General features: G+C 50.2%; 1 protein-coding gene across 2 annotated transcripts; it reads left to right on the top strand.

Annotated features, from left to right (window-relative positions):
- On the top strand, positions 1-26663 carry TP73 (tumor protein p73). Of its 2 annotated transcripts, XM_065737907.1 has the most exons (14): positions 1-84; positions 1823-1918; positions 2594-2717; positions 9445-9690; positions 20628-20814; positions 20928-21043; positions 21463-21572; positions 21804-21946; positions 22476-22564; positions 22824-22948; positions 23299-23453; positions 23586-23718; positions 24658-24751; positions 26095-26663. In XM_065737907.1, exons 1-14 carry the CDS (start codon positions 41-43, stop codon positions 26410-26412), a joined length of 1980 nt encoding a protein of 659 aa, XP_065593979.1. In that variant the 5' UTR covers positions 1-40; the 3' UTR covers positions 26413-26663. The 2 variants fall into 2 exon arrangements, with proteins under 2 accessions (XP_065593979.1, XP_065593980.1); XM_065737908.1 differs by lacking the exon at positions 24658-24751 and having other exon boundaries at positions 26095-26199.
- The last annotated feature ends 1316 nt before the right edge of the window (positions 26664-27979 follow it).

The raw sequence follows: 27979 nt of genomic DNA, 5'->3' as shown, positions 1-27979 counted from the left end.
GTGCTCACGCTGCTGAAAGAAAAGGCCTGGCTCCATCTTGATGCTACCGATACCCAGGGCCATGGAAAGCAGCATGGAGGCAGGGTAAGGGCCCGAGAAGCCTCACTGCAACTCTGAGCTTTTCCTTTTCTTGAAACTGTTGCTCCCGTCCTTTCTTTTCTCTCTGTTTACACGTGGGACGAGGAGGGATGGGCGGAAGTGAGACTTTGATGAGCTCAGTCTTCGGCTAAAAGTCCTGTGGGGAGCAAAGGCTCTGCCACTGTGCCAAGCCCTCCTGGAAGAGCATCTGCAGGTGCTGCATCACTCAGATCTGAGTCGCAGATGTGGCAGAAACCAGCGTGGGGTCAGCTTTCGGGACACCACCCTGCTTTCACTTTAATGTCTAGTGCGGTGCCTGTTGCTCCTAAACCACCCGGTCCCCAGCTGACTCAGAGACCACTGAAAGAGCCCTGCAGCTGGTCTGCCCTGAACATCATCATTCTGAGAGCGGCTGCTCCCACCACGAGCGGTTTAAGATTGAAAAGCAGGAAGTTTTCAGGCTTTCGCTATTAGATGTCGGTTCTGAGCCGAAACAAGATGGTAACCCTTGTGTGGGTACAAGGGGTAACCAGAGTGCTTCTGGGATGCATATGTGTTACGAAGGGCAGGGTGGCAGCCCCTGCAGCGCTGGGGAGCAGGGGGATGGGGAGGAGGAGGAGGAGGGCAGTCGCATGGTGCAGCTGCAAGCAGAGGAAGGCAGCATGCTGACCAAGATGGCTGCAGCCCAGCCCTCCGCAGCATGCTGTCTTTTGTTCCGGGGGCTTGGGAGACAAAGGAAAGATGACAGCGTTCTCAGTGCTCTGGTGCTTGAAGGAAGCAAGAAAACTGGGGACCTTTGGGCTCTCTGTAGCTCATAGCACGCTGCAGATGATCCAAGCTCACTCTCCGTGCTGTCCTATCAAGTTTGTCGGGTATCATCACCCCATCCACCCATAAATCACCAGCTTTGCAGAAAAGGGTTTTCCTTGTTGGTGCTGGGCTGCTGAACATGCTCTCATGGGAGTAGCACCAAGCATGTCTGATTCTGATTCTTACTGCAAGACTTTATTTGCCAACTAAATGTGTGTTTCAGTTTTATTCAGAGACTTCCTACTCAAGAATTCAGTGTTGCTGTATCTGGGAGATCTAAGCTCTTTACTGAATGAACCTGGTTCAAAATGATTGCTAAGAATAGTTCTCAAAGGGTGGAAGGGGCTGTGTGGGTAGCAGTGCTGAAAACTGCTGGAGCGTGCTGTAAACATTTCAGATGGGAACCCTGCGTCACAGAATCAGCATTTAGCAGAAATGGGCTGACATCCTAGAACCCTGCCTCTCTGTCCCTTTCCAAAGTACCCACATCTTTGTAAGTCTGGAGATGATGGAGGTGATGTCATCACCTGAAATACCACTTTTGGTGAAAGGACCTGCAACCAGAGGTCTGTTGCAAGGACACTTCTGGGAGCCCAGTGGGAGCTGTCCCAGCAGCCCAGAAAATTCCTGCACTTTGCTGACCTGAGTTTGGACATCAGTGGAAAACAGAGGGAATGATACCCTGTGACATGGTGCTATGACACAGCATTTGCAACCTGTGTTATCACAATCTGAGTGTAGTACAGCTGACTTAGGTCTCTGTGCATTTTCCAGGAATAGAGGAGTGTAAATGCTGCATTAGATCATCCACTCCATTACTATGCTGAACAGATTAAAATCTCTGTGTGTCCAGGTTCTAAAGCCTCCAGGGAAAAAGGAGACATTCTGTTTGCACTCTAGCAATACTAACCTTGCTGTTTCTCTTTGTCCCTAGAGTGATCTATCCTTTGTCAGATTCCCCCTCTGTGAAGATGTCCCAGTCCTCTCCAGCTGATGAAAGTACAACATTCGAGCACCTCTGGAGTACACTGTAAGTGGCATTTGATTGTGTGTGTTGAAGCAGAAGTGCTTCTGTATTAGCACATCTAATCAATATGGCATGAAGGGAGACTAGTATCTTTCATGTCTACCAATTTTCACATGTTCCTTTCATGCATTCAGAATTTTGCTCCCAGGCTCTGATCTGCTCAGGGTATCTCATTTGCCAAACTACTTTCCCTCAGTGAAGGGTTGTGCAACAGTCAACAGTTTCAGTTTGTGCCATGAATGCAAAGGAATGAACATAGCAAAGGGCCACACAAAGCTGTGTGGTGCAGCAAATTGCTGCTGCCTTCTTGCACATCAGAGGTCAGCATCTGGACACACTTTTTGTACAAGAAAGCAAAGGTATTTGAACAGCAGGGTCAGCAATGCCTCTGCAGTATTTGAGGAGAGGAGACACCGACTCATCTTTTCTGAAAGGGTAGAAGGCAACTTGCATTGTGTTGTGCCTGCTGGGAAGCTCACTGCCCCAGCAGCACAGCATCAGCCCCCACCCACACCCATGTAGCACAGCACACTGTGGAAAAGGGCATCTACCAGCAGTACCCACCAGAACCAACAACCAACCAGCCTGGTCTGGGCACAGCCAGTTTTTCTGAGCTGTGGCCTCGTTGCTGGTGCAGGAGAGCTGGAAAGCTGACCATCTGCCATTGCTTGCTTATAGGGCACCAGACAGCACCTACTTCGACCTCTCTCCATCCGGTCATACAGGCAGCAATGAGGTCTCCAACCGCACAGAGGTCACCATGGATGTCTTCCAGATGAGAGGCATGAATGACTCTGTTATGGTGAGTGTTCTCAGACTGCAGAAATGAGAGGTGTATCAGATATGAACTTGTTTTCCTCTGGTGATTGGGTGGCTTTAGGGTAGGAAATGGGAACTTGTAACTCAAACAGAAACACTGAAAATGCAGAGCTGCCATTGTTTGGTTCAGTGTCCAGTAACCTGAAATAAAATGACTGTTCTGCCATTCCTCTAGATCATTCTCAAGTGACAGTCACAGTTCTGGGAGTGGGAACCAAGAAGGTAGCTGTCACAGTTTAGATTAAGTGCACCAGTGACTGTAGGTAGCAGGCTCTGTGTTGGACACTTGCATCTTCTTCTGTTTGCTTAAATAGGGCTTCTGTGCTGTGATGATGATAGAGCTCAAATACCTTGATAGAAACAGAGCATGATTTGCTCAGGTATAAGTGTACTACATAGAAAAGTTGTTAGCAAGCTGATCCACAGACAAGGCTTCTGGAGGGCTATGTCATGCTCTGCTGCTGAGGGGTTCACCTGGATGTTCTTCTGGGAAAGGTAAGGCAGGAAAAGCTTGAGTTTGGTAACAGGGTGTCTCTCTGATGCAACGTTTAGGATGTACTCTTTCAGGAACAGAGACTTTAAAATGACTCAGTTTGAAACATCACTGAGACTGTGCACTAGAAATAACCTCCTCAAAAAGACCAGCTTGCCATCTCTTCTGAAAGCCAAAGGCTGGTTTGCACAGCACACTGTAACTACTGCTCATCTGGCATCAGGATCTCCCTCTGCATTAGAAATCCACTAGCAGGCATTCTCAAGGCAGCATGAGTCTCTGTATTGCTCCCAGCGTTAATGGTTCTCCCCCAAGCAGCCTGGCCTCCCACCAGCATCCCTTCTCCAGCATGCAGCAGCTCTATCCATTTCAGCATCTCCCTCCACAAAGCCCCTGTTTCTGTCCTCACCAGCTTGCCTCCCCTCCCCCAGCCTCCTTTTCCCTCGCTTTTAGCTTACTTTCCCTCTCTTGCCAGGCCTTTGTGTGCAGCGGGGCAGGAGCCTGGCAGACAGCTGAGGTGGGGGCTGCAGTGCTAATTGCAGAGCTCCTTATTGCTGTGGAACTGAAGCCCCCTCCAGCAGGAGCCTTGTGCAACCAGTCTGTTCCCACAGGGCTGGGGGGCTTGCAGGGGCCAGGGAGCTCCAATTAATGAGCCAGGAGTAAATATTTATATTGATCCCATTGTGCAACTCAGCACTGTGCTGCTGAGCTCAAAGAGAGCTGAGTATAGGTTTTGCTAGTTTTCATCACCATAACACATGGCAGGCTGACATGTATGAAAATAAATAAAGAAAATAATGTGAGTTACTGTTACTGAGAACAACTCCTCTTCCACCATTAGTTTTTTTTCTTAGGGATGCCAGCTCCAGTTCATGCAGTGCTTAAAGCTTGACTTAGGATGCTGCTCTGACCTCTTTGTGCTTGGCTCCACACGCACACACAGTGTGTAGAGGCAGGGGATGTGCACTGGCTTCATCTTTGAAAATATGGCCCACTACTCTTTGAAGTGCCCATCTGCTCTAATCTGCAGACTTCCACAGCAGTGTCTGGCTGAAGCAAAGACCATTCAGCCCTCTACCCTGAGCCAGGAGGAGACCTGGCTGACCGCAGGCTTTGTGCTGCAGCTAGCAGTCTTTGAGCTTCCAACCTCATGCCCTGCTTCCAGCTATCTGTTCAGTAAGCACCCACCTTTTTAGATCTTTCTTCAAAAAAAAATAGATCATCTCTCAATGAAACAATTAAATCCAGTGAAATAAAGTGGGATGACAGGAAGAAAAAGAACATTTGTTAGCAGATTCTGCTAAGACTTGGGAGGCTACCTGATCTCCAGGCATTTTTGCCAATGAGATCTCCAGGAGCATTTAAGCCCGGGTAGACCCAGTCTGAGCTGTTCACATGGTTTGCTAATGCCACTGATATGCAGCAGAAAGAATCCCCTGAGAGCTCAGGGTGGGGTGAATAGAGGGACAGAGTGGTGGCACGGCTGGCTCGTGTAGCCCCAGAAGTACGAACTGGAATGATCTCAGTGTCACTGGATCAGCTGGCCCAGGCCAGTGCAGCCACCTCAGTCTGCAGGTAGAGGCTGCTGGTTTTGACTCCGGCGATGCTGCAAGCAGCTTTCTGGAATTAAGTGTGGCTGGATTTAATTATGGTACAGGACCCCTGCTCTCCCCTCGGTGGGACTGGCTGGTATAGCCTCGTCCATCACTGGGCAAGCTTGGGCCTGCCCTGCATTTTAATGAATAGTCATGAGGGACAGAAAGGGGTGGGCCCCGTTTTGTTGTTGGATGCAGCTAGTTGACAGAACTAAGGGAGATGAAAGAAGCAAAAAAGCCAACAAACCACACACAGGTGGTCAGCACAGCATCCCTGGCACTGCTGCCCCAGCCCCGCGCCTCATGCTCCGGCACTGCATCTCCCTGCTTGGCTCCATCTCCTCCCGACCCCATGACTCCTCTGGCAGGACAGTTCCCACTTGTATGTAAGTCCCAAGAAGACTAAAATGCTGTACATCAGTGACCCGATGCAGCATTATACCACGGTAGGTGCTACTCTTTCTTAACGGGGCTTGCCTTGTTGCTTCTTGCTTGTGACTGCTCTCTGCCACTGCAGAAGGAGCTCAGTTTGTGCCCTGAAGGCTTCTGAGCCTTCACTCTGCTGCCTGGGATGCTCTGTGACCGCACTGGACCCAGTGCTCCTCTGCACCTGAGGGACCTGGCAGCTCAAGGAAAATTATCTGTGTCTACCTGGGATTGTTGGAGTTTCACCAGCTTGGTCTGTGCTTCTCTCATGTTTTATCTGCTCCTGTGCTGTGCTCTGCAGAGATCTAGGTTTGATTTAAACCTTTCATGAAAGCAAGCACAGGCTCCCTGACTTCTTCAATTTGTACACACAAATTTGTGTGCTTGCCTTGAAGAAACCTGGCTGAAGGCTCAGGGTAGCTGTGAGCATCCCTCAGTGGAAACACTGCCTGCCAAACCCAGCTCAACTTTCTCCTCAGACCTTCTCAGATGCAGAGGCTGCAGCCCCTGACAAACACCCACATCCCCAGACAGCTTTGTCTTTCCTGGTTTTAAGTGACTGGGAGGGTGGGGGCAGACACCCGTGCTTGCAGGCGATGTAGCTTCAGCCCTGTCCTCAGGTGGTGAGGTTGCTTTCTTAGTCAAAAGGTTTTTGTGTCAGCTCTCTGGCATTCAAAAAATTTAGATGGAGATGTAGTTATAGATAGAAGGGTGCACCGGTGTCCTTCCAAACAGAAATTATTTGATTTCTCCTTTTTTTCTTATGCAAGTAATGAAAACCATGTATGTACTGCGCTGTTCTATGCTGTAACGCTGTTACTGGAAATGTCCTTTCTGCAGTCATGTGTTATTGATGCATGTGTATAAACACACAGGTATATATTTGCTCACATATGTACACAAGCACCATGTTGGATTTGTTGACAAATGTACCAACGCTCTTGCTTGGATTTGCTTGGATTTTTCTGTTAAGGGGATACTTCCAAAATCTGCTCAATCTTAAAAACTGAGTTAGTCATTGGACTCACAGAGCTTGGCTCTGAGTATTGCTTCCAACAGGTTTACAAACACGAGTAACTGGGGGCTTTGCTTTGTAACCAACCTGTGTGATGAGCAGGATAGATCATAAAACATGCAGTATTAATTGAGGTGAAAAAGGCCTGAAGAAAAATTTCCTCTAATTTACAGAGACTGGCTTTCCCACCTTTGGATGTCCTGGGCATTGACTGACTTGAATGAGTGATTCATTTGTTTCAAGTGATAAATTTTTTAAGAGAAAGCACTCTTTTATGTCGCATAACAACTTCACTTAAACAAAAATGACTGCAGCTGTGCTGAGTGTGCTGTTCAGGGCTGGGGTGCTGCAGTGCCCTGGGGTCGGGCAGTGCAAGTGATACTCTGCTGGCCACCCCATGGGTCTGCTGTGAGGTTTCTGGTTTGTCATGGGAAGGGTGGTTGTGATGCTCTGTTCAGTTCATCAGCCTCGATTCACCTTTCCACTGAGCTCCATTGCCATGCACCTCAGCCGCACACAGCTCCAGCTCTAACTGCTTTAATCTCACTACATCATGCTGGGACTGCTTTTTGTTTCTTTTCCAGTCACATCCAGGGGACATCTCACCCCTCTCTGCACTGCAGCTCCAGAGCTGACACTCCAGAGCGGCAGATTTTGCCAGGAGGCAAAACCCTTCCTGTTTATTTCCCATTTCGACAGGATATGAGTAACTGGGACGGCACCCGCTGCTGTTCTGCCTGACGGTGCAAACCCAACCTGCTTTTGTCTGACTGTGCCCTTACGTGTGCTACGGCAGCTCTGAACCCCGGCTTGTTTGCTTGTCGAGTGAGGAACACTCGCTTCCCATTTATTCCTAAGAAAACACCCATGGCTGGGTACAGGGTGTGTGCAGAATGTTCCCTGAAGCCTTTCCGTTGTCCCAGTCATCACAAGAGAGCAAACCTGCTCAATCTTGATATTCATGGATTGTTTGAGCTGTGGATTTGCTGTGCTGCCCTCAATGAGAGCAGTCCTTTTCTCCTTGGGATCTCCTCCCATGCGATGCCTCACATCTCCCACCCAGCTTCCAGCTGGTATCACCCTGGTCCCTGCTGGAAGCTGGCTGTGGTGGCGTGGTGTTGACTTCCCACCTCTAATGCCATTTTGCTGAAGCTTCTCATAGTTTTTTCTCCAGGTAAAGTCTGGGGTTGTGGAAAGCCCAGGTGGGTGTTGTTCAGCAGGGCTATTTATAGAGAAGAAATAGAGGGGTTTATGCACATGTTCTGGGGGACAAAATGGCTGTATTTGTAAAAGCAAGTCAGATCTTGTTCGGCATTCCTCCAGCTAGTCACAGACTCCAAGAACCTTGTGAGAGATGCAGACAACAGGAGAGCTTTCCTGGAGAAGGGTGATTGCATTCAAGCCATTATACATTGTACGCATTTGGGTGAGGTGAGGATCCCAAGTTAAAACACGTCTCCTGATTCCTAAGTCGTGAGCCTCGCAGCCCAGCAGCCTTCCAAGGGCACAGGCACATCCCCAGCCCACTGCTGTGCCCAGCTGACACGCCGTGCTGCCTCCTGGGCTTCCCAGAACTGCTCAGCAGCTGAAGGCACAATCCCCACCACGCAGGATTGCAAGGTTTTGGCCCAGTGTCATGGAATAAGAGCTGGTAGATGTATAAATAGGGGAGTTTGCTCTGTGACCTTATTTGCAGTGTGCTGCATCACAACTATGCACTTTGTAGTTTAAGGTTTTCCCCAAATTAAACTTGCATCAGTGAAAGCCACTGAAAGCAAACACCCCAGCTCTGAAACAAATTACACAAACCACCATTCAGATCTGGTTCTTCATATCCATGGAAGGGAACTCCTTCCAGAAGTGGCACCCACATGTACAAGTAAATGAGTGCAGAAAAAGGTCTGATCTGGGGTAATGGCGTCACGATGGTGGTGATCTGTTTGCAAACAAGGCAGCAGCTCTGAGGTTGGAGGTACTGACTGGCATCCAGGGCATGATGTCAAGGAGCTGAGCTGAGCTGAGCTGGTGGCGGTGTTAACATGTAGCAGTGTCTGCAGGGCCTGCACTGCTGCCCTGTGCTCCATCACAGCCACAGCTTTTTCTGTCTCCACTCTGGGGCTTTTAATTCTACCTGAATTTTCCAAGTGGAAAGAGCACTTTGCAAAATCAGCATTTCAATAAGGATCTCGGAGGTTACTGGAGAACAGCCTCTGGATGAGAGGCACTGCACCAGCCCGGGCTGCACTGAGCAGATGCTGCACTGCTGACAACGTCAATAAGTGCCAGCAACTCGAGTGGTCAGTGCCACAGGGGGTGCAGAGCACTGGCTGTGGGGTGCTCACCTCCACGCACCAGGCTTCTGTCAAGCCACAGTGTGGCAGGGGTGGGCAGAGGGGTCACGTGGAGTTACAGTGGAGGCCAAAGCCTCCTTCTCCTTTTCTACTGGATAGAAGACCTCCTTCCCCACCTTAGAAAGGCGGTCCTCACTCTGGCCACCAGTAGCCTCAGTTCCAGGCTGAGCCCAGAAGCACAGGGTCAGTTCCCCCGTGAGAGGTGCGGTGGTACCCGCAGAACCTGTGCCCTGCGTGAGGTCTGGCTGCAGGCTTGGCTGGCGTTATCAGTGCTGTGAGGTCTGGCACTGAGCAGTCCTTTACTGGAAATTGGTAACACTGATGAGGCTGGTGAGGTTCCAGGAATTTGCTGAGAAGCAACCTGCTTCGCTTCGGGGAAGAAAAGAGCCTTTCTGTGGTCCTTGCCTAGCAGAGTTGTGTGCGTAGTGCCGTGGTCGTTACTCCCCCTCAGTGCAGTAGGGCTTTTCCCACATCTTAGCAAAGCTCAAAAAAATAACGTGTCTCTTCCCCCCACTAGCAGAAGAGTTGTTTTGCGTGTCAAATGTGCTAGAAACCCAGGGATCTTGGCATCATGCTGCTTCCAGTGAGGATGAAGCTGATAAAAGGGGACGACTTAAATGTGTTGAGTTTATCCTTTACACAAGTGGTGACCTGTTTAAAAAACAAACCAACCCAGAGCAGCTATTTTGGTTGACTTTCCAGCACGCTGGCCCTTTAAGGAAGCTGTAACAGGACACCTGAAGTCCTGAAGAAGTATAGCTGAGGTTTCCATGTCTCTAAACTGGCTGGTGTTTTCTTTTTTTCCCTCCTCCCCTTTTCCCTTCCTCCAGTCCCAGTTTAATTTGCTGAACAACAGCATGGATCAGAGCATCGGCAGCAGAGCAGCCTCCACCAGCCCTTACAGCTCCGAGCACACCTCCAATGTCCCAACGCATTCACCCTACTCGCAGCCCAGCTCTACCTTCGACGCCATGTCCCCAGCTCCCGTCATCCCCTCCAACACTGACTACCCAGGTCCCCACCACTTTGAGGTGACCTTCCAGCAATCCAGCACAGCCAAGTCAGCCACCTGGACAGTAAGTTGCATGCGTTCTTCCCTTCTTGCTATTGTAGGCAATGCTTTCAGCCAGGCTGCCACAGACACGTGCATGCCTGGATGCTGTTGGTGTTTGGGATGCTCAGGAGTACTGGTGTGTGGCACTGCAGGATGTGTAGTTCTTGCACAGCCACCACTGGTGGGGGCTTTACCTGCACGGGTGACCATGATAAGAAAAAACAGGCAGAAACACCTAGTTCTTACTTTTACAGGTATTTGTTGTTGGTTGTTTGCTTTTGTTTAGTTGTTTTTGTTTTTGTTTTTTTCCCAAATGGGTTAAACTCAGTGATTTGAATATAACCTCTGCTGCAGAAATTGCATAAACTACCTGTAAATGTCACTGAAGATCACAAAGCTGGAAAATCGTGCAGGGAGAAGTGCCTGAGCTGTTCTCACAGTGCTTCCCAAAGCATTTCCAGTGACTGCTGTCAGAGGTGATGCAGTAGGTGAGATGGACCTTCACTCTGTTCTGCTGGGGCCATTCTTAGCTTTGTCTTAAGTTCTTGCTTTTCATTTATAATCCTCTTTCATCTCGTATCAGAGGAGTAATTTCACCCTAGAAGTCACAGTGAGTTAGCAGAGTAGGTATTTATTTACAAAGGAATGGCTACACATCGTGCATGCCATGTGGGCTCAGTACTCCTGAGTTTGGGGCCAACCCAAATGCAGTCTGGGGCCACTATCATTCTCCTCATGCGTCCACAGACTGACAGTGGAGTCCTCTGCTCTAAACAAGAATTGACCTGAGCATAGTACAGCTGCTTTTCTTTTTGTGGGAAAAAGTCCTCAAGTCACATCCAGGCTGAGTCCTGGATGTGTGTGACTGTATTTTTAACTAACAGCACTTGTGGCTGTGGAGGTTTCCCTGCTGCACGGTGGTCACCTCCAGCCCTCTTCACTGCCGTTTGAATGTCCCCAGGAGCTCTTTTCAGATATGCTTGTGGCTTTTCTTTTCTGTGGAAAGATGTTTGCAGAGCAGAGAGGCTGCGATGAGACAAGTGACACAAAGAGGGAGCAACAGGGTTTCCTCTGCCGCTGTCATTTGACATTATCAGGATACAAGCAGAGCTGTCCAGGAGCAATGTATCAGCCCAAGGTGTGAGAATCACTTTTATTTTTGGAAGCTGAGGTGCTTAATTGCTAAGAAAGTCCTTTCCTCAGTAGGCAGAAGGTGTCTTGGGATGCTTTTCTGCAGACAGAGCCCAGGACGTGGCGGGCTTACAGCCCTGCATTGCTGGTGGAGTGCTAGGACCTGCACACGTGCTTTGTGCTGAGGGTGTTCAGAGGGAGGCTCTGCAGCAGTGCAGTGGTCTGTGCTGCAAAACCAGGTGAGATGAGTCCTGCAGCAGGCTGCTGCCCTTTGGGCACTGCTTGCTTCTGGTGCTGCAGGGACAGTGACACCTGGTCAGGGTGAGGAGTCCTTGCAGGCAGAGCAGCACGGCACAGCTCCATGCTGACAGCTCGGCTCTCTGCAGCACAGTTCAAACAAGCTTCTGGGAAACTTGCATTTGAATTGAGACGAATTAGTGGCTGGGGCTGCAAAACAGCTGTCCTGTATCTGGTCCCTCAGCTTCAGCCCTCACTGCTGACGTGTGCTGACCAGTGGTTGGGATGAGCACCACGATCAGCTACAGCTTACCCTCCTAGGAGTGGTTGGGCTGTCACTCTTTTGCAGTGTCTTTCCTTGCAAGATGATGCTAAATGATGCATTTGTTAGGTTTTACCTAAACTGAAGGTCTTCTGGATAGGAGGTGGCTCAAGTCCATTCTTGGACATGTTGGAGGATAACTGAAATCAGTTAAATGTAAAGCTGCGTAGGAACTGCACAGGAAAACAGGCACTTCCATGCCACAAAGGCTGCAGAGACATACAGAGAAAGGAGCAGATGGGGTCACAGGACAGATGTCCTGCTGAAACCTTTGGGGCAGTGCCAGCCGGATAGGTAATGAATCAAAGAAGACATGTTCCTTGGTGTGATTTTGAAAAGCAAAACCTCTGAATGGAAGCCAAACTCACACCAGTGTGGTGTGTCTTGTCCTAGCTGTCCTGTTACGGAGTGATGAGACAGGGAAGTGTCAGATGCTTGCTTGCTGCTGTCCCTGGCTGGACATTCCTGGGAGACAGCTGTGTGATGGGGTGGGCACATCTGTGGGGCAGGGTCAGGCTGGGTGCTGCAGGATACCCTTGGGCAGCACTGAAAACAGGATATGTTTGTGCACGTTTAATACGGAGAGCACCTATTAAAAATACATTCTGTGCTCACCTTTAATTAGCAGTAAGGAAAGACCCTTCCTTTACCCCAGCTGCATGCTGCAGCTGCAGGGAGTAAATCAAAAAAAGCCACGAAGGTGGCTGGTTGTCCCCAGAAGAGCAGAGGAGGGAGCAGCAGGAAGCCCCTGCAGCCTGCCCACGTGGTGAGCATGCCATGCTGGCACCTCTTGTGAGCTGCAGCTGTCCTTGGCAGGGATGCCCTGTCCTGCTGCTGTCTGCATCCCAGGCCACAAGTGCCCCATCACTTCTGAGGCAGGCTGCTGCTGTTTCTGGAGGAGAGAATGAGGCATGTTCTGGTTTGATTGCTAAAGTCTGCAGTGGGCATCACTCACACAGTGCTGCCTCCTGTGCGGAGCCTTCTTGCAAGCACAGGGAGCTCTGCAGACAAGGAGGAACTGGTTCTATTCAGTGGGAGACAGCAGGCTTACAGTCCAGCTCCTCCTACTGCAGGGCAGTGGTCAGGAACCTGGGATCTTTATGTGGCTAACTAAACTGAGCCCAGACTATCTCAGCATCACCGTGTGCTGTCCATAATCCTGTAGCTGTTGTGTCTTTCTGCTGGGAGCTGCAGTAGTCAGGAAGGGATTGCTTTGGTTCTCAAACTGTTGCACTAAGATCACCTTTGGATATTGGAGCAGTCATGCCTCATCAGTCCTGAGTAAACCCTTCTAACCTCGCACCTTGGGGAAGCAGCCAGACTCAGGACACCCTTGGCCAATGCTGTGGCAGCCTCCCCTGGTGAAGAGAATGCATGCCACCATCTAGCACTGGGAGCTGCTGATACTTCAGAGCACCAGACCAGGCTTCGCTGCACCACTGCTGAGCCTCACAGAGAACAAGATCAAGCCAGCAGCACCTTGTAACCCAGAGAGTGTGGGGAATGGTTGATTTGAAACAGCCACCAACACAGGACTTCTAAAGGGCTGCACACTGCCTGCTGCCCATGGGTGCTGCCTGCACAAGTGGTCCTGCTGAAGTGACAGGCTTGCTCCCACTCCTGTCCCAGCTGTGCAGCTGTTTATTTAGTGTTGGAGAACAGGGCTGCTTCCTTCCTCCTTCTCAGCTCAAAGTCTGCATTAAAATTAGGCTGCTTGAAAATCTGTTCTGGCTAAAGGATGACATTAATTCAGCGAAACATCACACATTATACGCTGTCCATCAGTCAGCATACAAATAATGATGTACATATGCAGATTGATTCTCTGCATAAATTAGGAACGTGAGTCTCGAAGCTTACAAATAAGGATGGGAATGGTAGGAAATGCAGGCAATTGTGACAGAAAGCTACAAGTTACGGACAGCAGAGGACAGTGGCATCTGATGGCTCAGTGGTGGTCCAGTCCTTGCTGAGAGAAGTTGAATTAAAGATCTTGGTGTGCTAAAGGGCATGCATGGTTTATTCCTGCAGCTGGAAAGAAGCAACAGTAAAATACAATTCCTATTTCATCGGTAGCTTTAGAGTATTTTAGGACTTACTGCACCAAATGATGTACACTAGGCAAGTTGCTAGCATTGACCACGAATTCCCCTGCATGGCTTTGTCCTCCATCATTTCAGAGCTGCAGGGATCCCTCTGCTGTGAATGCAAGGCTTTGGCAGATCAGCAGCTCCATCAGCTTCTCAGTTTTGGGCTGAATCACCAAAACTCCAGCTAATGAAGAACTGACAGTTGGTGCACAGGCATTGCCAAACAAATAACTCAGTGCAGACAGTCCTGTCAAGTGATTTGACATAGTTCTTCGATACATAGCATGTAGCCTAATAGAGTCCTATTTCTAAAGGCTTTTTCCTCTGAAGGATATTCTCAGGGAGACTCAGTGTTATCTGTTCTCAGTATAGCACCATTCACAGCAATGGGTAAGTCAGCTGGAAAAACAAACTGTAGCAGGAATTCACATCTCATATTGCAGAATCCTACCATGTGGTTACCCATGGGTTTGGAAACGCATACATTAAAGTTGATTAAGTTTGCAGCTCAAGCAAACAATGATAAACAGTCTTTTAATAATGCAAGGTGAGACATAAACCAAGTGAATGAGGATCCCCCATTTAGGAAAGGAGACTTCTTCAGGCTTTGGGCTCATCACTGTGCAACCACGAGGACACGAGGGCTCAGCACAACAGTGTCACTGCTGCTGGGGGAGCAGGGGTGCCTTCACACACAGCATTGCTCAGACCACAGTGTGTCTGCAGCTCTCGTGTCCATACTTCAAAAAAGCTGTTGACAAAATAGAAAAGGGTTGGGAGGGAGATCCAAAGAAGATGAAAGATCTGGAGCAGAAATGCATGGCATTAAAGGTCTCCTAGAGAAGAGTAAGGGTGGCTTGATCACAGTCTGCAAGTGCCTGCACAGGAGATGGTTTCTGATAGCAGACAGCTCTTTAATCTAATAGAAAAAGACATAATGAGATCCAGTGCTTGGAAGATGAAGCCAGGCAAATTCAGACTAGAAACACAGCGTACTTTTTTTTTTTAAACAGTGAGGATAATTAACCATAGGAACAATTTACCAAGGAATGTGGTGGATTCTCCAACTCCTGAAGTATTTAAATTAAGAGTCTTTTAAAGATAAGCTGTACTTCAAGCAGATACCATTGGCTTAATCCAGGACAAGTAGGTAGGGGTCCTAGACAGCAGTATGGAAAATCTAAGATCAAAATCTGTTCTTTATAGCCTTGAAAATTTGTAAATTTATGACATGAACAGGTGGAGAGAGATGAAGACTTTGTGCACAGATTTGGGGCCCACATTTGCCAGAAACAGCTCTGTTCTTGCAGAAGGATGCCAGGCAGCAGGTGGGTGGCAAGGTCCTGACTGCCCAGGCTGTCTCTATCCACAGCATCAAGCTCGGCTTTGGAAAATCACAGCCAACTCTGAACCAGAGTCGCTGTGCTGGTCTTTTCTGTACAAAGCCTTCATTTTCAATTTTAATGGCCTTCTTATTAGCAGAGAGCAACGAACAGATGCTGAAAATAAGGTTTCCCTGCATGCTGAAAGCCCCCCTCCAGCAGGCTGTGCCGATGGGGCTGAGAGGAGGACGGGAGCCGTGGCTGTGCAAGACAAGGCACGCCAGCAGCCTGCCTGTTTGTTGGAAGCTATCAGGACTCACAGTTCCCTGGAGCTGCCCATACATGCAGGAGCAGTGAGCAGATCTTGGCTGTTTTCTCGCAGGCAGCCCCTCACCACGCTGGCCAGCTGGTAACTGATAGATAATTAGTATTTTTCTCAAGTCAGGCCTGAGGTGGATCAGTGCTCCCTCCTCTCCAAAATGCTATCGTGCATCAAAGCCTGCAGAAGTGTTAATGGGGTCTTTGCCCCCCCGTGGCCTGGCTGGAAAGGGGCAGCTGTCTGCTTCTCCAGCCAACCCTGGGGGCAGGTGGGGTCCCATCCCCACAAGGATACCCCTTACCAGCCCGTGTACAGCACCATGTTTGCTGTTTTGGTGCACAGCCAGTGATGGAAGGTGTCTGTGGCTGGAGAGGGTCAAAGCCAAGCTGAGGGTCTCCTGCCACAGCAGGTGTAGCCAAGCAATTACTCAAAGCAAACCAGTCTGCACTTGGGCTTAATTAGACCCAAGTCTAGTTGCTCCATAAATACTGCAGCTGAAGCTTTGGTGCTGGGGGAATGGGGAGCTGAAATGGTTTCTTTGATGGCAGCTGAAAGGGAAGGATGGAAATAATTGGGGTTATTGGAGGTAAGCTCTCCTTGATACCTGAAGTATGTTGAAATAAAAAGGCAGTTGTAAAGAGGAGGGGAAGATCTTCAGGTGCATCTGTAGAAAATTCTTCAATCTCTTTGGCAGCATACTATGTTTTACAGAGGTATCTGTCCAACAGCAGTGGCCTAAAAATCAGCAAGAGCATACATGGCTCAGTACACTCTACATCTGAGCCATAAACATCTTTGTTTTTATCTGAGTAGCTGGGCAAAAGAGCATGGATATTTTGGCATGCCAGGAATAGGAAAGCAACCTCAGCATCATCCTGCTCCAAAGCCCATTGAAGCCAGCCTACTGGAGGCTTTCCATGAGCTTCTGCAGGGCGTGGATGAGGCTCCAGGAGCTCCAGACACAATGGAATTAAGAAAAAAGGCGAAGGAATTTGGTGTGTGATGTTCCAACACGATCCACTATCAGCTCCACTATCTTGAACGTGTATGGTATGCACAGGTCAAGGGAATGACTTGCTGGCAACTGCCTCACTAGCAGGAAGGTGAGATGGGACACGCCAGGAAGCCAGTCTGCTGTGGGGAAGTGGTGGCAGGGGTTTGGGCCAGCTCTTGGTGGTTTTGGTAGAGGACTGGCATGGGTAGAGGACACCTCTGGGTGCCTCTCTACCCCATATCTGTGTGGCAGCCCTTCAACAGTGGCCCAGCATTTGTGAGCATGGGACTGGGGATGTCATGGCCAGAGCATCTTGCCTGGGCTCTGCCAGGCTTCAGGAGAAAATCCCACATCCCAGGCAGGTCCTGGTCACTGCGGGGTGGGGACACGGGTGCTGCTGCATCTCCTTGCAGCCATGCCACTGTGCTGTGCCAAGCCCCTGTGCACCAGGCACAGGTGGATGCTTTCCTGTTCAGCACAAGGGATGCACATGCAAACCTCAGCTCGTGGTGAGCAAGCGGCAAGGAAAACGTTAAGAGGAATTTCCAACTCAGTGAGAAGTTGGATAGGCCGGTGATTAAAAAGTGGTTATTAAAAAAAAATTAGAAAGAAAAAGTCAGTTCTGTAGTCGGCATGTCTTCCAGGATCTGTCGTAACAGATTCGTCCGAGCCGGTTAACGGTATTTGCGGTTTGCAAGATGCTACATGTCTGAGTAAGATGACAGACACATTATTATCACCTCTCCACTGCGATCTGTCCAAACCTGTCCCAGGATGCAGCTCCGCAGCTGCTTGCTGGGGAGTGCAAGGAAATTAGCAGCCGGAGGCAGCACTTTTCTTCTCTCCCCCTTGCCAGGCTAGTGGCTTCATTGGGATCCATTGACTGCAGTCCTGGACACGTCTCGAGTAGAGCTAATGAGGAGAGTGGAATGTAAAGGAGGAGGAGGAGGAGGCTGGTAGGGAGGAGGGGGGGGGATTTGTGGAAAAAGTAATTGTTGAGCAAATCATTTCCTTCAAGAGAGAAAGAAGGACTTGGCTGCAGCCCTCCTGAAGCAGGCAAGTCTAGACGCTTCGGTGTCAACAGTTGAAGATAAATAAGATTTTATCGGCTCCGAATCTGTCGGGACACATCCTCCTAGCGGTTCTGCTGCCCAGCGAGGAGCGGGGGCAGATGGACTCTGCTGGTAGGTCTCCGTGCAGAAGATTCAGGTTATTTTTTGAGCAAGGATCTTAGCATACATGAGGAAAGCCCACCTCCCCCGTGTCTCCCTTCCTGCTCAGTAGCTGCAGGGCTGAGGTCTCAGATGTGTGTGCAGGGTGAACGGCAGCAGCCTAAAGATTAACTTCTGTGGGGTATTAAGTCATTACATTGAAAGCCGTGTGTCTGTAAGAGGGAAAAGACAACAGAATATGTATTCTGCAAGTTTATGTAAGCTTAGGGTTGGTTATATTGCTGTTTATGCTGTACAGTCACCCAGAAGCCACAGTGACACGAACCTGTTGTGCCCTGCAAACAAGCTGTCCGACCTTCTCCTACAATCAGAGGTAGCTGTAAGAATAAAGCCCCTGTGAAGGGCAATGCAGACAGCCTAAAGCACAGAACACCAAGTGGAGGTGAAGGAAGGAGGTGCCTCGAGACGGCACAAATTCAAACTTTTGTGTAGGTCTGAAAGAAGTGCTAGGATTCAGGTCTTCCAGTGCTGCCACACCAGCAACCAGAGATGCTGAGAAATGTGTCCAGGCACCCAGGGATGCTGCTGAGGCATCGGCACCGCTCGGTTCACCGACACAGCCCTGTCCGTGCTTGCTTCCCGTATACCAGGGACAGCTCCACTGGCCGACAGCCAAGCACTCCTGCAGCACGCTCCCAAACCAGCAGGAGCCACAGCTGCCACCAGCAAAAACTGCACGCAAACAGGAACGATGTGCAGGGACAGCCAGAGGCTTGCCCTGGGTCTGCATGGCAATGACGTGGCCATGGCAAAAAGAGGAGTGTGAAGCAGCAGGGTGACTGCACCAGTCCTTGTGATAAACACTGCTGTGTTGTTCTGGGCTTCTGATTCCTGGCACTCTCCTGTTTTGCACTTGGGGAAGGCACAGTGCCTTGGTGCACTCTGTAAGCCAGGTGTGTGCACTTCAGCTGCTCCTCGGGAAGCACCAGTAACTGACAGCACAGTTCTGCACAGCTGAAGATGACCGTGGAGAAGCAGAGCACCTGCTTGGCACTCTGTCTGGATTCTCAAAGCATTCACTTTACTGTCCTTAACACAGGCACTGCTTTTCTTGGCTGAAAATAGGGCCGAGCACATAGAAGCTCTGTGGATTCTGAAAACATACTGAAATATAATGCTTACTCCAAAAGTGGCCATGAACAAGCAGGGTTTGCAAGACAGGAGAGCTTTGCTCCAGCAGTGGCTGCAGCAGAGTGCAGGGAGCTGAGTGCCACCGATCCAGCACTGTGGGCACAATGTGATGGGACACAGCCCTGATCCTTCTTGCCCAGAGTTATCAGCGTGGAGTCCCTTAAAAGGATAGTTTGTTATTGTTGAAGGACCTTTGAAGGCAATGCTGGAGCTGTTAAGACATGATAAGGTTATCAGCAGAGGCATGCCTGTGTTGAGCAGCAGCGTTTCTCCCTGCGGGGCAATCGCTGTGCTATTTAACAGAGATTTATCCATGTCATAACATGGTATAATGAGAGAATTTGTTACCAAAGAGCTTGCCGTAATGCACCTCTACTCTTCCAGAGCAGTTTTATTTCCCAGGCGTGTTGAGGACTGCCCGGGAATGTCTACATGAAAGGATCCTTTGACAGGAGTTGTCAGTATTTTAACACCTGGCAGGGAAGAGCCCCCTCCACATAACCCTTGTTTTGCCACACTGTCTCCCCAAAACATTAAGTCCCCATCACACACATGCAGCAGGTTACGTGGGCTCAGCCCTTGCTCCAGCAAGAAATGCATTGCACCCCTACCATACACAAAGGAGCAGCTGAAAGGTGACACCATGACATGCCCCACATCCCCTAACATCCTACCAGCAGCCTGGAGTAAAACTGTTGGCTTGCTTTAGAGGCCACAGGGAAAGCAGAGATGCTTTCTCACTGCGAGGCATTGGAAGCAAAGCCTCACTGGCCTTTGCACACCTGTATTTTGGTGGCTTAGGACAAGCACTAACATCCTCACAAACATTCAGCACGGTGGTATTTTTTTGGCATAAAGCATGCATTGTGGGAACAAGATAAAATACTTTGAGCAGAAACACGCCCTGCGTGCAGGGACTAGCTGAGCTCTGTGCAGCAGGGGTGGGCTCGTGTATAGCAAACAAATTCTTTGTTAGATGGAAAACAACATGGCAAGGTGGAAGGGAACTGCATCTCCTCATGTGTGCCTAGGACAGCAGTTAGTGGAAGGTGAGGGACAGGCCCTGCCCTCCTGCCCAGCTGCCTGGGGCACCTGGCAGTCCCAAACCACACCTGCCCTCCTACCTTTAGGGCCCAGAGCCCCTCACTGTGTTCACCTTCCTCCAGCGTGGGAAAGGACTCTGCTATCCTAGGGAGGTTTTGCCTTGCAGGCACAGCTGTGCTGAGTGGGGACAGTCACTGCTTCTGCAGGAGGGGTTTGCCCCTTGTGCATGACCAGACAGACCCTGCTGTGTCTGCCCAAGGAGCATTTCAGTGGTCACAGCCCATCTTCTGACAGCACACTGCTCTGGGTGTGATTTCCAGCCCAGCATCACCCAGTGCCTGTCCTGGCAGAGTTCTGTCCCCAGCCTCCCTGATCCATCCCCTTTGTGACCTGCTAGGACTGCAAGTGCCTGTGAAGAACTGAGTCATGGTCAGGACAAACCCCGTTCTGCACCACACTTACTAGACATAATTAACATCTGACATCTTGCCTAATCAGCTGTAATTCTGTTATGCAATGTGAAGCACGGATTCCTTAGCCCACAGTGCCAGCTGGGAAACCCTCCCTACAAGGTCCCAGTTGGTGTGGACACTGTGCTGTGCAGGTGAACTCGGTCACATTTAAACACTGCTTGGGAGAAACAAGTGCTGAGCCTCGGGGTAAGAAGTTACTGCAAAATCAATGCATGACATCCCCTACACACACCAGGGATGTGCAGCAGCATTTTGCAAGGCAGCTATCTCTTGTGCAGCTTCACAGTGCATCAGTGCAGCCAGCACACGGGGAATCCTGTGCTGGCACAGCACCCCCGGAGCAGTTACAGTACAATAGGCAGCAATTGGTTTTATAACGAGTCATTATTTTAATATGCTGCTTTGCTGCCATGTTGGCATCTCACTGGGAGCATTCAGGAGGCAGAAGGTGGGTGGATCAGAGGAGCTGCGGGAAAGCAGGCGCCTGCCTGAGCGTGGTGTGAGAGCCACAGTGCTCAGCCCTCCACGTGCACACAGCATCCCTCAGGCACAGGGCAGCAGGCACCCAGGGCTCCTTGCTGCCCACAGTGCATGCTGAGCTGCATGCCCATGTTTTCCATCTGCTGCTCGCAAGCTGTGCTCACAGCTCTCTCTTCTGTTGCAGTACTCCCCGCTGCTGAAGAAGCTCTACTGTCAGATTGCCAAGACATGTCCCATCCAGATCAAGGTGTCCAGCCCTCCACCACCGGGCACCATCATCCGGGCCATGCCTGTCTACAAGAAGGCCGAGCACGTGACAGAAGTGGTGAAACGCTGCCCCAACCATGAGCTGGGGCGTGACTTTAACGATGGTGAGTGCATGGCCCCAGCAGCAAAACGTGGCCAGGAAGAGCTGGTGGGACAGGTGCTGCTGCCCCACGCATGGTGAAGCTCCAGATCCTAACCACAGGCACCTAACTTGCAGGCCAGTCAGCCCCAGCCAGCCACCTCATCCGGGTGGAAGGCAACAACCTCTCCCAGTACGTGGACGACCCTGTGACAGGACGGCAGAGCGTGATGGTGCCCTACGAGCCCCCACAGGTACACATCTGCTTTGGGGATGGTGGGGAGCAGAACCAGCTCTCGTCCCAGTGCTGAGGGGGGAACCTGCCGGTGACATCTGCTTTGTAGGAGGCAGATTTGTGTCCTGGGCAGGAGTCCGGTGGCACTAGCACATCCACGCCCTCCTCTGCCTGCTCTGAGCTCCCCATTCCTGAGTGGTCAGGTGCAGAAGGAAATCCCTCCCAGCTGTGGCCTGAGCCTCCACCTCAGAGATCCCACAGCCCTTGCAGAGTCCCCTCTCCCCACCTAGGACAGTCCCCATCACTGCAGGGCCACATCACCACTCTTCCCCTTTCCAGTGCTCCTTCTGCTTGATCTGCCAAGGAGCTCAGGGCACAGCCCTACCCAAAGGGATGCCCTCACTCCTTGCTCAGTGTCTGCTCCCCTCTCCTGGGCAGGTGGGGACCGAGTTCACCACCATCCTGTACAACTTCATGTGCAACAGCAGCTGTGTGGGAGGAATGAACAGGAGACCCATCCTCATTATCATCACCCTGGAGACGAGAGAGTAAGTGGCTGCTGGAGCACCACCCTTGGCAGGGGGGAAAGGCTGCATCCTTCCTGGCTAGGAAGAGGGCAGGGGTGGTACATTGCCCACCACAGGAGAGTGCTCCTGTTCAGGCTGTTAGCAGCGGGGCTCCCCACACCTGAGGATCTAAGCCAGGCCATAACACGTTGGGCTGAGCCCAAGTGAACGTTCCTGGCAGAATCAAATCCACCAATTCCTCTCTCCTCCCAGCGGCCAAGTCCTAGGAAGGCGATCATTTGAGGGACGGATCTGTGCCTGTCCTGGCAGAGACCGGAAAGCCGATGAAGACCATTACCGAGAGCAACAAGCCCTGAATGAGAATGCAGCTAAAAATGGCAACGCCAACAAACGCAGTGAGTCTGCTCCCCAGGAGAGGGAGGGTACCTCTGTCACAGTCCCATGCTCCTAGCCTGCATTGCTCTTCAAAGCAGAAAGCAAAATTGCTCTTCCTGCCCCAGAGTGCAGTGATATTAGCATAGGGCCTTTCTGTCCAGATACATTTGTTCTTTGTTATTGTTTATGAAGGAATATCATCAAGGACAGAATACAGTTAAGCAAGCATTCTGCATGATGTGAACTAAAATACTGCAGGGAACCAGATGTGTCCTGCTCTCCCAAGGGCAGCAGGACACAGGAGAACGGAAATGAGAGGGAAAACTGAAATTCTCTTAAAACACACACAAAACTCCTACAGCCATAATTCCTGAGTGACAGCACACATTTGGGATATGTCAAGCTAGCTACCTCAAGGAGAATTATTTCCCTCTTTTCAGGAAAGGCTTGCAAAGCACACTGCTCCTGCGTGCCCAGAGGACACAGCTGTTCCCTCTGCCAGATTTGACTCTCATCTTCCACTAACATTTTTCCCCCTCTCCTTTCCAGCATTCAAACAGAGCCCCCAGGCAATCCCAGCACTGGGGCCGGGCGTTAAGAAACGGAGACACGGGGAGGAAGAGATGTACTACGTGCCTGTAAGTGTCAGTGAGCCACAGTGCTGAGCAGCTGCCCATCGTGGCTGGAGGTGTGGCAAGGGAAATTCTTGGGGATGTACTGTCAGGAGGAATGGTTTGCGTGGCTGCAGGCATTGGAGTTACACAGAGAGATGGAGGACAGAAAGCATGTGTAAATGCCTGTGCCTGAGGGAGTCCTGGCTCCTTGAATAGTCCCTGGTTGCATGGCAGGGTAGAAAAGAGGGGCCACGGTGAGAGCTGGGCTTGTTCCCTCCTCCAGGTGCGAGGCCGGGAGAACTTTGAGATCCTGATGAAGATAAAGGAGAGCCTGGAGCTGGTGGAGCTGGTCCCGCAGCAGCTGGTCGACTCCTACCGGCAGCAACAGCAGCAGCTCCTGCAGAGGCAGTAAGTGCCATCCCAGTGCCCACTGCAGCTCTGCAAGCAGTTCTGATCAGTTATTTTTTACAGCATCGTGGGATGCATAAGCTACAGCACTGGACACGATCCTTCCTAGGGGGCCTGTCCTGCAGGGACTTCTCCATCTGCAGGGACTGTCCACAGACATGTGGCCGTTGCCTGACATAAATGCAGCCCAGCCAATTCTGCACCAGTACAATTTGTCTTGGGCTGCTCTCAGTGCTGCCTGAAACCTCAGCACAGAGAGCCCGAGCAGGCAGACAGGAGGTGTGGAGTGGCCAGCTGGCTCCACACCTTTCTGCCGGATGTTCATCACTTGCTTTCTCTTCCCTGAGCAGAAATCAGCTGCAGACGCCTTCCTCCTACGGCCCTGTCCTCTCACCTATGAATAAAGTCCACGGGGGAGGAATCAACAAGCTGCCCTCTGTGAACCAGCTGGTTGGGCAGCCAGCACAGCACAGCTCCAGCTCAGCACCAAGCCTGGGACCAATGGGTAAGGTGCAGCAGAGCACACAATCTGATTCTAGCTTGTGGCACAGCGGGGTCCCCACTGAGGGACAGTGGTTGTTGTAACTGTCTGGGTTATGTCTGACTGATGTGCTGTGCTTACACTGTTGTTGCCTAGGACCTGGAATGCTGAACAGCCACCCCATGCAAGCCAATGGAGAAATGAACGGGGGCCACTCGTCCCAGTCCATGGTCTCAGGATCACACTGCACCCCTCCTCCACCCTACAACCCTGACCCCAGCCTAGTCAGGTAGGGAGGGCAGCAGATGCCTTTTTTGTGTTGTCCTCGGATGTTTCTTGCTGTTGTCCCTTACTCTAACCTTCAGATCTGTCTAGCAACTGGTCAACTGGCCACTGGTCCCAACTGAGAAATCACTGCTCATAATATCACATAGACCATTCTCATCTCAAAAATCAAAGCCCAGCTACCTACCAGTTAGAAACACCTGTTGCTCTCATTGACCTCTGGGTAATCTGTCCTCACTTAATTAAAACATTAAGTCCTCCTGAACAAGAATGTTTTCCTGCACGTCAAACTGGCACACAGCTTTGTGAACTTCCACCTTTGCCTTCCTTAGTACTGATGTCTGGAAATTGGTCCACACGGTTCATTTCCATGAGGAATATGTCTGCAGCTCCACAGTTTTTACTGCTGTCTTTAAGTAGAACATGTTTCAGCAGACATCCCACCGAGGTCAGAGCACCTGTACATTCAGTTACCAGCCCAGTGCTACAGGCAGAACACTGCTGCATTAGAGTGTAAGTTGCAGAGGTTGACTTTGCTGTCCAAACTGAGGCATGGGCCCTTTTCCTCCTCAGGTAGCTCAGGCTCCCTCCAGTTACTCAGTGCAGGTAATTCATCAGAAGATCTGAAGAGGAGGGAAAAAAAACAACAAAACAACACAGTAATATTCAGAATGAACATAGTTCCATTCTTCATTCTGACATTAATGGAAGTTTAGGTCACACTTAGGATGCAGCAGCCAGAGCGAGTCCCCTCCTCTGCTCGTTCACCCACATCCCATCCATATCACAAGGGTTTGGAAGTGTTGCCAAGTCTGGAGGCAGCAGGAGCTCGCTGCTGTCTCCTTTCTGCCTTTTCAATGAGCTGAAACACAGTGTTGGTTGAGAGCACAGCTTATATTCATGAGAAGTTAATGCCACTTTATTTTCCAAACTTTTTCTGCAGTTTTTTAACAGGATTGGGGTGTCCAAACTGCATCGACTATTTCACCTCACAAGGGTTACAGAATATTTACCACCTGCAGAACCTATCCATAGAGGTAAATGCTTTGGGAAGATCTGTTCTTACCACTTGTTTCTATGAGCTGTTGATCTTAAAAGCAAGGACAAAACTGTTAATTTTTTTTTTAAAAAGAAAAACTGTGCACCAACCTGTTACAGAATACTCCCCATGATTTGTCTTCCATTTATGCATCATTTCTAGTCCTTCACATGTAGCAGTAGTTCAGTTTTTGGTAGCAACCACAACAGCCTCTTATTGGTTCCTCTAGACTGTCAGAGATGAGATCTATGAGCTAACAGAGAAACAAGTCAATAACTCAGCACGCTTGTTTGGCTCTTTTCAGATGTCCCACAAAGAACAATCCCCAAACCAGACCTTTAAGTTCCCACGTCAGTATTTTGGACAGAAAAAAAGTTTCTGCCCTGATTCTGTTTCATTTTTTTTCCCCAGATAGTTTGTAGGAATCTACCTGGCAGCTACAGTAAAGTGGGAGAGCACATTTTGGTGATGCAGCTGCTGAAGACACAATGATTTTTCATTGGTAGCTGGGGCCAGTTGCACAATCTTAGCCTGATTTTGGACCATTTTCTGAACTAACTCCATTATTAACTGTAAGCTGTCAAAAGAAATGGTTGATATGGCCAGAACTTTGCATCAGGTTGCTGAGCTGTCTGTCCGAGTTGATATTTGTAATTACTAATTGCACACTCGCTATCTTCTCTAGTTAACCTTCATATGAGTCTGTGTGTTTGGCATTAACATGGCTCTGTGGCAGCTCTCCACCACGAGGGTATTTGTTCTGGCACAGCCCCCATTGCTGAGATGATCCAGCTCTCAGTTAGCACTACAAGCACCACAGCACGCTGCTGCCCACACCAGCTACCTCCAACAGGGAGGGGCCCTGACCAACCTGCCAGCAGGGCTCAGGGACCACAGCCCTTTCCCCCAGTGCCCCCATGGGGGCTGCCTGGAGCCCCCTGCTGCTCTTGCCTCATGCAAGCCAGCTGGGCTGTGCTCCTCGTCCTGTGAGCAGGAGAACCTGCTGCTCCTCAGCCCGTATGCAGTGGGAGCCCTGCCGTTCTCAGTAGTTTGATGTGATACAGTGAACTTACGTCACTGTCCCCTGTCCCCAAATAACAAGATGCATTTTTGGCTGACTTTCAAAGTTGCGTTTGAATAACTGGTCCAGCTTCACCACGAGTAACTGGTCAGTAACTGAGAAGCTGCCCCCTGTGGGCTGTTCTGTGGTTGGGTGGCGACCAGGGCCAGGATGTGGCACTCCCCCCTGTGCCCACGTCCCCTCTGAGCCACGAGCTGGGGGCCAGGCTCCATCCCAGCCTTCCTGTGACGCGCCGCGCCTCAGCAGCACTGTTCTTCCAGGATCTCGGAGCACTGAAGATCCCGGAGCAGTACCGGATGATCATTTGGAGGGGCCTTCAGGAACTCAAGCAGAGCCACGACTACGGGGCCCAGCAGCTGATCCGCTCCAGCAGCAATGCCTCCATCTCCATCGGCAGCTCGGGGGAGCTGCAGCGGCAGCGCGTGATGGAGGCCGTGCACTTCCGCGTGCGCCACACCATCACCATCCCCAACCGCGGCGCGGCAGACGAGTGGGCAGACTTTGGCTTTGACCTCCCAGACTGCAAGTCCCGCAAACAGTCCATAAAAGAAGAGTTCACGGAGGGAGAGATCAACTGAGGGTCTCCAGGATGTGATGCTCGGAGAGCGGACACAAAGGGAGTCCAAGGGACGGGCTGGGGAAACCGAACCCCGCGTGGAAAACGGGGGAGTGCTTTCAGCCTCGAGCATCTGAAGAAGCAGGATTTTGCTGGACAGATGTGGACTGTCGGCTGCATGAGAAATACGGCCCCGATCCATCTGCCAGGTACTTCCCAGAGAGGAAATCCCAGGGGTGCTGTCAGAGGATCGATGGAAGCACAGGGTGGTGAGGCAGCACGGATTCTGACTGCACGTGGCAGAGGAGGCATCTGCTGGTCCATCCTTCTCTTTTGTACTGTGCTGGACGAGCCTTGCATCAAGCAGATGCAGCATAAAGATAGCACACTTTCTGTTAGGGAGACCTGCTTTCTTCTTACCTGTGTTCTCAGTGGTGTCAAAAACCAACAGGTCCTGATCATCATGACAAAACGATGTAGCCCTTATCTGCTCCACTTCTGTACAAGTATCTGCCATGGACTGACAGGAAGCAGCAGTCTGCTTTCCTGATGGACTGCCAGAAAACATGTTCCCTTCAGTTCCTTGTAGAGCAGAAGCCGACCACTCCGTCAGTTCCAGATGTGTTCACATAAATGTTTGTGTATATCAAGAGAAGGTGATGTACATACAGTATGCTCACTGTGCTGCAAGGAGAAAAAGAGATTTATTTTCCAGCTATAAAAATCGATCCTCCCGAGACAATAGTGTCAAGCAATTAATTTCATGTTCTAGCATTTAAATGTGCAGAAAATCATGTCTGACGACTTGCCTACTCATAATGCAGATGTTTTTCCCTCCTGTGAATTATGTCACATGAATGCAGGGGGGAAGTGTGTGACAGCTCCTGCAGAGCTGGAGCTCTGTGTGATCCCTCCCTGCACCACAGCCGAGGGATGGAGGCAGATCAGCGCAGTGAGGTGGGGTGAGTCTGATCCCACCTCAAAGCGACGGCCTCAGGGAGCACGTGAGGCCCTTCCAGCTCAGTTTGCTGCTTCTGGTCATTTGTTTCAGGCTGCAAAGAAGCTCAGCAGAAAGCCGTGCTGCCAGCGAACACATTCCCAGCTCCACCTCCTACTGGTGAGCAGACATGTCCAGAGGTGCTTTAAAGGTTTTGAAACATGTTTTCAATGCTAACTAAGGCTTCTTCAACAGTATTAACTGATGCAGTCCAACCATGTTACCAGTAGTACTTTTTGGAACGTTATCTTTGGAAAATGTGTTATTTTTTTATAGCTGTGGGTTTTGGTTTTTTTTTTTTTGTAACATAATAAAAGCACAGCTGAATTACAACTCCTGGTAACTCAAGTCTCACTTATACTGTATGGAAAACGTGCACGTAATATTGCTGAGAAATCACTGTCAGAGGTTATAAATGTCAGAGCTGTTTTTAGTCCTAGTGATATACACTGCATCCACAGGAAGTGGAAACTGAGCTGTAGAGTCGAGTACAAGCTAACACTGCAAGCAAAACTCTGATTTTAACACAATTCAGAAAGAATAAGGTCTTGAAAACCATCATACAACAGTCAAAATTGTACATCTACAGTGA

Source organism: Cyrtonyx montezumae, unplaced genomic scaffold, assembly GCF_038088225.1.
Source record: "Cyrtonyx montezumae isolate F1298 unplaced genomic scaffold, pur_monq_1.0 scaffold_21, whole genome shotgun sequence".
Lineage (NCBI taxonomy): Eukaryota > Metazoa > Chordata > Aves > Galliformes > Odontophoridae > Cyrtonyx > Cyrtonyx montezumae.
This window is presented reverse-complemented; position numbering and strand designations above follow the sequence as displayed.